The 12128-nt window shown below is 44.0% G+C and overlaps 2 protein-coding genes and 1 non-coding gene across 7 annotated transcripts in view; 2 read left to right on the top strand and 1 right to left on the bottom strand.

Annotated features, from left to right (window-relative positions):
* Window positions 1–3341, bottom strand: part of Rbm10 (RNA binding motif protein 10) — a 29304-nt gene extending 25963 nt beyond the window's left edge. For 4 of the 5 annotated variants that reach the window (XM_021626257.2, XM_021626258.2, XM_021626259.2 and 1 more), the window contains exons 1-2: window positions 2939–3341; window positions 591–732 (exon numbers count right to left, since the gene is read on the bottom strand). In XM_021626257.2, coding sequence (XP_021481932.1) covers window positions 591–607 — 17 coding nt within the window. In that variant the 5' untranslated portion in view covers window positions 608–732; window positions 2939–3341. Of the gene's footprint in view, window positions 1–590; window positions 733–2938 lie in introns of those variants that run through there. The other variant, XM_060375159.1, reaches the window with a different exon arrangement.
* Window positions 3342–3698: 357 nt separating this feature from the next.
* Window positions 3699–5711, top strand: Ndufb11 (NADH:ubiquinone oxidoreductase subunit B11). The gene is made up of 3 exons (XM_021626261.2): window positions 3699–3899; window positions 5206–5336; window positions 5499–5711. Exons 1-3 carry the CDS (start codon window positions 3699–3701, stop codon window positions 5620–5622), a joined length of 456 nt encoding a protein of 151 aa, XP_021481936.1. The 3' UTR covers window positions 5623–5711.
* A 4860-nt stretch (window positions 5712–10571) lies between these two features.
* LOC132650268 (U2 spliceosomal RNA) lies at window positions 10572–10760 on the top strand. Its single transcript, XR_009588639.1, has one exon. It is a non-coding gene; the product is annotated as a U2 spliceosomal RNA (small nuclear RNA).
* The last annotated feature ends 1368 nt before the right edge of the window (window positions 10761–12128 follow it).

Here is a 12128-nt window from a genome sequence, read left to right as displayed (position 1 = left end):
ACAGATGGATCTCTGTGATTTCAGGGCCAGCCTGATCTACAAAGTGAGTCACAGGACAGCCAAGTCTATTATACAGAGAAACTCTGTTTCAAAAAACAACAGCAAAATTCCGTATATGTATGGCTGGAAAGATGGATCTGTCATTAAAGCTCTTGTCTCTAAAGCGCAAAGACCTGAGTTCAGATCCTCAGAACCCAGATAAAGTCAGATATAGGGGCTGGAAAGATGGCTCAGAGGTTAAGAGCACTGTCTGCTTTTCCATAGGTCCTGAGTTCAATTCCCAGAAACCTCACGGTGGCTCACAACCATCTATAATGGGATCTGATACTCTCTTCTGTCATGCAGGCATACAAGCAAATAACGTGCTCATATGTATAAATAAATCTTAAAAAGAAAACAGTCATATGTAGGAGCATGTGTTGTAATCCAGTGATGGAAAGCTTGGAGGAGATAGACGGGTCCTTGAGTATAGACACACATGTGCTGAAAAGAGACCACTCCTTTGCTGTGTTGTTTCTTCTGCCTAGAAGTGCCCCTCAGCATCATCCTGGGATCAGTGTTCATGTCAGGGAAAGAAGTAGATAACTCACCGTCTTTCATACTCCATGTCTTGATAGGATCTTCAGGAGCTGCTGGAGCCCCTCTTCAGTTGCTGGCTCTGTCTCACTTCCCAGCTACCCTTGCTGCTGCCACCATGATCTGCCAGCCTAGGTGATAACTCCTGGAGAGACTCTGCAGAGGATGGACAGAAGAAAGGGGTCAAGGCAACTGGAGCAGAAAGGGCCTCCTTGAGAGACTGTCACAGTCAAAGTTATCTACTGTCTTGTAGCCCAAGGACACTGTTTTCCACTTTCTTGTGCTCCTGTGCATCAGTGCAGGAAGACAGCCCCTACTTGGCTTTCTGCTTCCTTTCCCCACAAGCATTAGGCAAGACTTCACTGCCTTTATCAAACAAAGAGCATCTTACAGATATTTGGTGGAACCACAGGCTATGTGACCAAGGCTTTGAATTCTTAGACTGGTAAACAAATATAAGTCCATAGTTGCTTGCTGGGAGAAGAGGCCAAGTGCTGAATGATAAGACAAATTAGATAGTCACAGAAATAGGACGTCACAAAAATTGGATGGGGTTGTAGTTGAGGAGGTAGAACACTTGCCCAGCATGTTCAAGGCCCCAGCATCACAAAGCAATTAGCAAAACACCAAAAGATAAAACAGTAACAAAAGACATCACGACATAGCCTGGTGCTGTGGCTCTCGCCCTTAATCCCAGCACTTGGGGAGGCAGAGGCAGGCAGATCTCTGTGAGTTTGAATGCAACCTAGTCTACAAAGTGAGTCCAGGGCAGCTAAGACTACACAAAGAAACCCTAAAAAGACTTCACAACAATGGGAATCCCAGACTCCTCCCCATGGGTCAAGGTATCATTTCATCCTACCAACAGGATGTAGCTATACCCCTAACAAGGCAGTCAGAAACCTTGAAAAGCTTTTGGAGAGGTAGGGAGGGCTAACTTGGCAACAAGACAACTAACACCTCCCTGGGCTCCTGGCCAACACAGCTCTGGTCCTCAACAGAGCAAGTGGCTCAGCCCTGATGTGCAGCCCCTAGGTGGATCTCTCCCCAGGGATCTTGGGCTAAGCTTTCCAGAGGCAAAAGGGGCCTCTTTCCCAAGTGGTTCCAAAACTATCTTGTTCTACTAAGAAGGGAGCAGTCACCTTATCCAATTTTGGGGGCTGCCATAAGAACTACAAGTCCTAATGCATGGTGCACATATCTGTAATCCTAGCATTTAGGAGGCAGAGGCAGGCAGATTGCTGTGAGTTTGAGGCCAGCCTGTTCTACAAGGAGAGTCCAGGACAGCCAAGGCTACACAGAGAAACTCTGTCTTGAAAAACCAAACAAACAAAAACACTACAAGCCCTCAGAGTGATGTGACCCAAACAAGAATCAGAATTATCCCTGAATCTTCAGCTGCCACTCCTTGTACAGGAACCAATTAAAGCTAGGCAGTTACAGTACTTGCCACCTTTCCTTCAGGTACACCCTAAGCCAAGGGTAACCAGTTAACTGCTCCTACATGAGGAAAAGAATCACAACCAGGAACCCCAGTGTCTGAGAACCTGATATAAAATGCTCAATGGCAAAAGGGTGAGTCAAACATTGTCATACACACAGCACAGTTAAGATTCAAAGTTACAGAGGAGCTCCCAAATAACCAAGGGCCAAGACTACAGGATACCCACAAGGGACTTAATCAAGCAGCTTCCCCCTTTTAACACTTGGACATCAGTGTCACAGATACAACTCCCAAAACAAAACCATACATACATAGATGTACGTGTCTGTGTTTGTATTCGCTGCACCACCCTTCCATCCATCCCCACACAAGCACTCACTAAATAGGTTGTGGTTGGTCAGTAAGAAGACAGCTTCCTGATAAGGAGCGGAGGTCAGATACACACTCCAAGGATAAAAAAAATACAGTCACTTTCTCCCCGCTCGCCAACCCCATCCCTGCCACATAAATGAATAGAGGCCTCAGCTGGAGTATTTCCCCGTGGACAGTTAAGTAACACAGGGCAGTCAGCACACCCCTGCTCTAACTCCCCCTCGCGTTCCAAAAGATAAAGTTCGGTGGAGCAAACACAGTAAGGCACAGTACCCCCACTTCCATCTGTCCCTCCCTTCCCCCAACCCTCGTGCACCCATCCTGTTTCCCATTCGCGCACGCGCTTTTGCTTTCATAAGAAAAAGCCGGGGTGGGGGACGACACCCCCTCTCAGGTGCAGGCTGTGCGTGCATCCCTCAACTCTGTGCGAACCCCGCGTGCGCAGTCTGGTCTCTGTGCCTCTTCTATGCACATCGGACCCCCTCCCCCAGCGCGCACCCCGCTCCCTAACCTCGGCCCCCAGGATCTGCAACCAACCGTGCTCACCTTCTTGGCCCTGGCTGTCAAGGGAGGGCTCCCAGGCATCACCTCCACCCGCCACCACCGCCTCTAGAACTACTAGTTCAATGGGAGCCGATGCAAGCAACAACCAAGCCCAAGGCTGGGGGCAAAAGAGAGGGAAAGGGGAGGGGAGACGCGCTGCCCTCCCAAGGAAACTCAGTGCCGCCTCCTCCCAGCCGGCCGCAGTCACCAACACAAAATGGCGACGAGAAGGGAGACGGCGCTCCGACCACCATCCACCTACTAAGGGAGCGCGCTCTGGCCGGCCTTGACTATTGGTTGCCGCCCGCAGTGGGCTGGCCCTGGCATTCTCTGATTGGCAAGCATATGCTACCGCCCCATTCCCCGTGAGAACGGCCCAGGAGTCCAGAAAGAGTAGGTATTGGCTACCCCATGAGGCCCGCTTTTTAGAAGCTTGCTTTCCTTTGAAGTTGAAAGACAAGCGGAAGCTCCACCTCTTTCCGCACAGGTCCGTCCAGATGTCACCGCTTTCTTAAGAAGAAAAGGAACAGACCTTTCAAGAACAAATTCCTCCCAGCCTCACAGAAAGGGTAAAGTTGATTCGGTGGGAGGTAAAACAGAGTCCGCACCTCGCTACACTCGAAAACAAACTTAGACCAGGGATCTATTTAGCGAGGCGAAGGCGGAGCAACAAAAATCACACAGGGCTCAACTGCAGTTGCGCACATCGTATTTCCGTCCCCCTCAGTCTTCCCCTCCCCCAGACTCGGCAGTACAAGCTGTCATGGCGGCCTGGCTGTTAAGTTTGTACGCTCGCCGCCTTTCAGCAGCTGTGGCGATACGAGGGCTCCCGGTTGCCCGCGTTCGCTGGGAATCCTCCAGGGCTGTAATCGCCCCATCCGCTGTGGAAAGAAAGCGGCAACAAGAACCGACCATGCTCTGGCAGGAGGACCCAGAACCCGAGGACGAAAACGTCTATGCGAAGGTGAGAGGGAGGGGAAAACGTGACGCCGCAGCGACCAATCTGGGACAGGCAGACCGATGTCAAAGAGGATGTTCTCCGGCCTGAGGCTTGGCGCTGTGGACAAAATCTTAAAAGATTCAGGAATTTTGCCTAGCTTATTTTCCTCCCTTTTTGTTTTGCTGTATTTGGTCTAGGACTCAAAGCGGGATTTTTTTTTTTTTTTTTTTTCTGTAGACAGAAATCACACTTAAAGTGGGCAGGCAGCGCCCTAAGCTCGTTAAAAGCATTATAACCATGATAATACTGAGATGCCACATCTGGCAGGTTCCAGTCTCTGCTAGACACTTTGTATCTATTAAGTCATCTAAATTGTAAAGCAGCATGATTTTTGAGGTAGGCAGTATAACTTGTTACAATTATGTGGATGAGAATACTGAAACATACATTGCTTGCCCAAGGTCACATAATTTGGAGTAGGTAGTGGAGCTGATATTTGAATTTAGGACTGAATTCCTATATTTTATGAATAGTAGAGACTGGAGTCAGAAGCCCTGGTTTCAGAATTATTCGCAAAAAATAAAAAAAATAAAAATAAATAAAAAAAAAAACAATTATTCGTTTGTATTGACCTTGGGCGAGTAGTTTCATCTCTTGGTGCCTCAGGGTCTTTATAAAATGAGAAAAGTAATAGGACAGCTAAAAAAAAATCAAATAAACAAACAACATATGTGCTTTGTATGATTAAAGGAGTCAAAGTGGTCCTGCCACTTTAGGAGTACTCAGAATTAGAAGGTGTTTATTTTTGCCATTTCCACTTTACTGGGATATTGTGAGGTTTGTGTATTTAAAAATGCCTAGCTTTATAAGTACTTCATCAACACTAACCTCTGGTTAAGAGGGTTAAACATACAGGGTGCTATAGAATAAGTGGGCCCATAGGATATTGGCAGTATCCAACCATTTGAAAGCTTTTATAAATAGCACTTTCCAAGGGTGCAACTTAACAGAAAAGGTGAGTACCCCCAAACAAGTAGGTGAGGCCAATTATTCATTTGGAAATAAAGTCAAAACCTTGGATGAGAAGGTCCTGATGGATTCAACAATGATTACATTTGGAAGAAAGGCTTTCTAGGCAGTAGGAGCAGCAAACAGCAAAGCTCTGCAGTGGGAAGGAACTTTACATATCTTAAGACTAGGAAAAGGAATTTAGTGAGGGATAAGAGATTGGCTAGAGATTAGAGGGCAGATTAGAGACCAGGTCATGCAGGGCCAGCATATAGCTTTATGGAGCAACAGGAAGCCCTTACTGACCTTTCCTTCTCTTCAGAACCCAGATTTTCATGGTTATGACAACGACCCTGTGGTGGACGTCTGGAATATGCGGGCTGTCTTCTTCTTTGGTTTTTCCATTGTCCTGGTCTTTGGTACCACTTTTGTGGCTTATTTGCCTGACTACAGGTATAAAGGTTTTCCAAGAGAATAGAGTGGGCAATGGTAGAGGTTAGAGGAGTCTCTGGCCAGAATCCCTGCCCTGCACTGATGGGGGATGGGGTGCTGAGGTGGGAAATTGTTGTCTAATGAGGATTCCTCATATCAGACCACACCTGTTGCTGCTCCTAGGATGCAAGAGTGGTCCCGCCGGGAAGCTGAGAGACTTGTGAAATACCGAGAAGCCAATGGTCTCCCCCTCATGGATTCCAACTGTTTTGATCCCAGCAAGATCCAGTTACCAGAAGATGACTGATGAATTATTGAGAGAACTTAAGAAGCACTACTTTGCCCCCTGTTATTCTCCTGGTTCCTCAGAACACTGTATTAAAGGAATTACATGTATGACTAGTTACTCTTGCTTTTGTTATGGAAGAGGATAAATGACAGAGAGTGTGTGACAAGCTTTACAAGAGCCACTGATGCCGATCTTGATTGCCTGTTGCTGTGTAACACTAAGGTTTGGTGGCTTTGTACTGTATTCCATGGCTCTGTGGATCGAATAGCAAGGGTATGTGGCTCCTGTTGGATCTCAGGTGGTTGCTATTAGGTAGTAGGGCTAGAGTCATCTGAAGCGCAACTGGTCTGTACAGCCAAGGTTTCTAAAAAACATGTCTGGCACTTCAGACTTCAGCACAGTAACCTGAGTTTCTTCAAGCAGTGACTCTCAACCTTCCTAACGTTCCAACCATTTAATATCGTTCCTCATGTTGTGATTCCCAACCATAAAATTGTTTTTGTTTCATAACTAATTTTATTACTGTTATGAATCATAATGTAAAGATTGGGGAGGAGGCATAGAGATTTGTCAAAGGGGTCATGACCCACAGGTTGAGAACCACTTGCTTAGAAGAGTTGAAGGCTCTTCTGGATGGAGATACAGCATATAGAAAGAAGTTGACAGCAGACATCTATACAGACAAGCTACTGCACTGTATATAACCTTCCACATTTGAAGGTGTGCTGGGACAACTGGTGGGTGAGAGCAGAGTTTTTCCATTGCTGAGTATGGGTATTTGGCACCCTGCTTTCTCTGCTTCTCTCTGGGGTTCCTGGCTTCTCTACTTCTGTCTTGTTTTTATTTATTTTTTTTTAATTAAGCTTCTGTCTTGTATGCTTGTATGAGTCTGGATGCTTCTTCTTATCCTTCTAATCTAATTCTGGAGGGTTTCCAACTTGACATACATCTCAGGACTGGGGATGTAGTTCAAGGGTAGAGTATACTGTAAGTTCCATCCCAGAACCACATACTCAAAAAAGATTCTGTTCTTTTTCTTCCTTCTCCTACTCCTTTTTCATTTGTTTTTAGTTTTTCAAGACAAGGTTTCTCTGTAACAGAGTACCTGCTCTGGCTGTCCTGGAACTTGCTTTGTAGACCAGACTGGCCTTAAACTCAAAGAGATCTGCCTGCCTCTGCCTCCCCAGTGCTGGGATTAAAGGTTTGCACCACCACAGCATGGCAAGAGTGTATGTTTCTACTTGCCTTTCCATCTTCCTCTTGTTCTCCCTTTCTCCCTCTTTCTCCTTCCTCTTCTCTCATTATGTTCATCCCTGATATAAGCTGTTTCCTTGCTATTGTCTGTTCAGTCATGTGTCCACATACTGCTTTTTTTTTCAGCATTATGAAAGCTAACCTGATGGGGGCAGGGAGGGTGAGCTTCCAGTTCAGTGCCAGCATGATTTCCTGCAACCAAAGAATGAAGTGTCTTCAAAAAGAATATTACCATTTAGTTATGTTGGGCAATCAAGAGCAGTGACCTGTATTGTTTTGGGAGCCTTCCTGGCCTATAAATTGTAAGGAAATAACCCACTCCTGGCCTTGAGATTTTTGTGAACAACCTATAGTTTCTGGGAATATCTTTTTCCACCCATGCACTGTACCTTCATTCAAACTCTTGTTTGCTTTTTTGAGATACGGTCTCATAGCTCAGGCTGAGTTCAAGAATGACCTTGAACTTCCAATCCTTCATTTACTTCCAAAGAGCTAGGATTTATAGGTGTGTATTACCATGTCTGGCTCATTCAAACTCTAAACATTATTTTGACTAAAATTTACAGACACAGGCTTTTGTAGGATTTTTCTCATTTATCATGGTGGGTATCATCTGCACCTAACCAAATCATGAAGCTTCTAAGAATTTCACAGGTGTGCCCTTATATCCAATGCAATTCCCTTTTGCTTGCTCTTTTTGTTTGTTGCATGTTTTCCATACAAGTTTCTAAATTTGTAAAACATTCAGAGGGGCCCAGGTGCAGTGGTACATGCCTATAATCCCAGCACTTGGGGAGTCAAAGGCAGACAGATCTCTGTGAGTTTGAGGCCAGCCTGGTCTACAAAGAGAATCCAGGACAGCCAGGGCTACACAGAGAAACCCTGTCTCAAAAACCAACAAAACAAAAACACTCCGACATTAGCATTATATGATCTAGGTAATTACATTTTTTATTTATGTGTGTTTGTGTGTGTGTGCCACAGAAGACAACTTTGCAGAAACTGATTTCCACCTTTAGCCATGTAGTTCACAGGGATAGAACTCAGGTCATAAGGCTTGGTGGCAGGCGCCTTTACCTACTTGAGTCATATATCACCTGCTCTGCACTATTTTACAAAATGTGGTCAGGATTATTAAAGGCCCACAACTTAATATTCTACACATTCTAGGAATCAGCTTCTAAGGGGATAGTTAAGAAAAATTTTAGCAAGGTTCAATACATGATTCTGTTGCTTATATCATTTTCTCAAAAGATCAGTATTAGATACACTGGTTTGGATGGGCTAACTTAAGTTAGCCTTCCACAATGCACAATCATTTTCCCTGAGTCTTTTTTACCTCATCTTAGAGTATACCATGGGACACCATATGTCTCCTCACCTCTGAAGGGTTAAGTGGAGCTGGTTCATGCTGTTTTGAAAAGCTTGGGGCCAAGAGTCATAGAGCTGCACTCTCATCTTCTATATCTACAAGGCTCTCCTTGTCTGATATAGCCTTTAGGCTAATGCTACAGCAGGCTGCTACCTCTCCATTGGCCATGCTTGGCTGCTGAAAGGGCCCCAATCTGGATAAACAATCTCCTCTCCAGCATACTTTGAACATTATTTTATTATTTTTAATTATGTATATGTGTGTGCCAGCAGGTGCTCATGAAGGCCAGAGGCATCAGATCCCACTGAAGTTAGAGTTACAGGTGAGCCACCCAACTGGGTGCTGGAAAATGTACTTGGGGACTCTCTTCAAGAGCATGTTGATCTCTTAGCCACTGAGCCATTTCTCCAGCCACCAGAATACATTTTAAAAGATATGTTTATCTTATGTATGAAGGTTTGCCTGCATATATGTCTGTGCATAGCATGTGCAGTGCCCACGTATGCCAGAAGAGGATGAGGATGTTGAATTCCCTGGAACTGGAGCTGCCTATGTGAGTGGTGGGAATTGAACCCAGGTCATCTGAAAGAGCTGAGCCACAGCTGGGGGTGGTGGTACACACCTTTGATCCCAGCACTCAGGAGGCAGAGGAAGGCGGATTGCTTTGAGTTCGAGATTAGCCTGGTCTCTACAAAGCGAGTCCAAGATAGCCAAGGCTATACAGAAAAACCTTGTCTCAACAAAACAAAACAAAAACCTAAAAAAAAAAAAATAGGCTGAGCCTTTCATCAGCCCCATTCCATCTTCATTTTTTTTTTTTTTTTTTTTTTTGAGACAGGGTCTCACTATATAGTTCTGGGTTGCTAAGAACTCACAACTCATGCTGTAAACTAGGCTGGCCTTGAACTCAAAGAGCTCCACCTGCCTCTGTGTTTGCCTCTGCCTTCTGAATGCTAGGGTTAAATACTTGCAGCACCCTCCTAGGCAAAGCCTTTCCCAAGATAGAGGCCCATGGAAATGGCAAAGGCTTCCTTTCTGTTTTAAGTGCAGATGGTGATAGTATCTACAGAAAATGTCCACCATAGCTTTCTATGCACTCCCATATTTACTACCTGAAGATTCCTACTCTACAGAGACTGCTCCCACTAAGATCAGCTAATTCTGTCTTCTCCATCAAGCTATATTCCATATATTCCTAGCTTCTTTTCTGTTTGTTTTTTTTTTTTTTTTTCTTGAGGGGTGTTTGTTTGCTATTGTTAAGCCCTGGCTGTCCTGGAACTTGCTATGTAGACCAGGATGGCCTCAAACTCACAAATATCTGCCTGCTTCTCCCAATACACTTTCTCACAGACAGGTGAGAAAGGTGAAGTTAACTCTAGGTAAGTATAATTGCCTAGTCCTGGAATAAGCCATATTGAGATTGCCTCCACAGATGCCACACCCTAGGATGGCTTAGCTTCAGTTGATTGTCTTTTTACCCACAGTAGAGACAATGCAACTGTTATTCCCACATTCACCATTATCATGTTTCTAGGTGCAGAGTATTGTGTCAGCTTTTTCTGGGGAGACAAGAACAAGCATCTTATCTATTCACTCCAGATATTTCATCAAGGACAAACTGGGGAGCTGAGGAAGCTTTGAGAGTGTGAAGTCCTGAGTGAATACCTGTTGTTGACATGGCTGTAGCCATACTAAGAATCCCAAAGTCTCAGATCCATGGGAAAATGGCAAAGCCTTTCCCAAGATAGAGGCCCATAGAAATGGCAAAGGCTTCCTTTCTGTTTTAAGTGCAGATGGTGATAGTATCTACAGAAAATGTCCACCATAGCTTTCTATGCACTCCCATATTTACTACCTGAAGATTCCTACTCTACAGAGACTGCTCCCACTAAGATCAGCTAATTCTGTCTTCTCCATCAAGCTATATTCCATAAACCCTGCCTCCTTATTTATCTGAATCCCATCTCTGCTAATTCTATACAATAAACATGCTGAGCTTCCTAGGGTGCTATGGTTCTTCCATCAAAGAACCTAGTTTACCAGAAACCAGCTTTTCTTTTTGTTTGTGTTTGCTTTTTCTTCATTCCATTGTTGCCCCTGTTGGAGCCATGCAACAGACTAGAGAAACATTTCCATATGTAGCTTGGTGAACATATGGTCTTAATTGGGATTACTTACAGAAACATGAGTGAGGGGTTCAGCTGTTCTCATTTTAAGACAGCAATAACAATTCCATTCCTAGAGAACAGCATTCCACAAAGATAAAAATTCTAGAGGGACAGGTGTTCAAGTGCATTCTACTCAAAGCAGTGCTCAGCATAGTTTGTGCTTGAACATTTGGTCAACTTCTTAGCCTTTTGGCTAAGATAAAGTGCTGTCTCTGTTCTTAATCAGTTTATTATACAACATGTCCTTTGAGGAAAATATATTAAATTATATGGAAAGAGTAAGGTATTCCATCTCCCTGCATATATATGGAATACCTTACTCTTTCCATATAATGCATGAATCTAGCATTATGAGACCCTTAGGAATGGTACATTTTTTTGAGAATTTAAAATTGGCACATTGCCAGGTGGTGATAGGACACACCTTTGATCCCAGCACTTGGTAGGCAGAGACAGGTGGATCTCTAAATTTGAGGACAGCCTGGTCTACACAGTGAATTCCAGAACAGCCACGCTACACAAAGAAACTCTATGTGTTACAGGATATTTGATCCCACTGTAAACCCCAAGATTGTGAACTGTAAAAACCTGTTTCTTGTTTGGTGTGGCTCAGCCCTAGTTGATGGATGAAGTGTCCACTACTATATGTATCTTCCATGTTCTTAGCTATGAAGAGGTACTATAGATCTAGCAATTACAAAAAAGGCATGGAAAGTCAAGTTTCCAGTCAGGATGACACTAAGCATTTTGTTCTTATCATGTGTGTGATCTACCATACTGATTTAGTGGGAGAAAAGGGGAGGAAGAATATGGTCAAAGTACATGACATGCTTGAAAGAAATTATATAACATTCAACAGAACATACAATGAATATATATCAATTAAAAAGTGAAAATGTAAAAAAAAAGTGAAAATGTGAATAAAGTGTAATTAATAAAAAAGAAAAAAAAGGGAAATGTTAAATCAAAAAGTGTTAAATATTCATTAAGGGAAAAGCAGTCATCTTGCTCTGGTGATAAAAGTGCATTTTTTTCCAATAAACTTAAATTTCTAAATTTTGGTTTTATCAAGATAGGGTTTCTCTGTGTAACCTTAGTTGTCCTGGACTTGTTTTGTAGACCAGGCTGGCCTTGAACTCACATGGATCCACCTGCCTCTGCCTCCATCAGTTCTGGGATTAAAGATATGTACCACCATGTCTGGCTAAATAAACTTTTTTTTTAAATGTGCATGGGTGCTTTGCTTATATATGTGTCTGTACACCACATGCATGCCCAGTGCCCAAAAAGAACAGAAGATGGTGTCAGATTATCCCGGAGTTACAGATGGTTGTGAGCCTCTTTGTGGGTGCTGGGACTCAAACCTAGGTTCTCTGAAAGAGTAGCTAGTGCTTTTAACGCCTGACTCTGCTCTCCAGCCCCGGCAAAAACTGTGTTTTCAAAGCAGGTTTTCACTATGTAGCTTACTCTGGCCCTGAATTCTGTGATGGTCTTGCCTCAGCCTCCCAAGTACTGGGATTACAGGTATGTGACCCTATCCTGGCTCAGTAAAATTATTTAATTAAAGATAATTAATGTAAGCTGGGCATGGTGGTGCGCGCCTGTAAATCCAGCACTTGGGGAGGCGTATCTCTGTGAGTTCGAGGCCAGCCAGATCTACAAAATGAGTCTAGGACATCCAAGGCTACACAAAAAACAAAAACAAAACAAAACAAAAAAATCTCAAAAGA

Source organism: Meriones unguiculatus, chromosome X (genome assembly GCF_030254825.1).
Source record: "Meriones unguiculatus strain TT.TT164.6M chromosome X, Bangor_MerUng_6.1, whole genome shotgun sequence".
In the NCBI taxonomy this organism is placed as follows: Eukaryota; Metazoa; Chordata; class Mammalia; order Rodentia; family Muridae; genus Meriones; species Meriones unguiculatus.
Note: the sequence above shows the minus strand (reverse complement) of the source record. Positions and strands in the feature narration are given on the sequence as shown.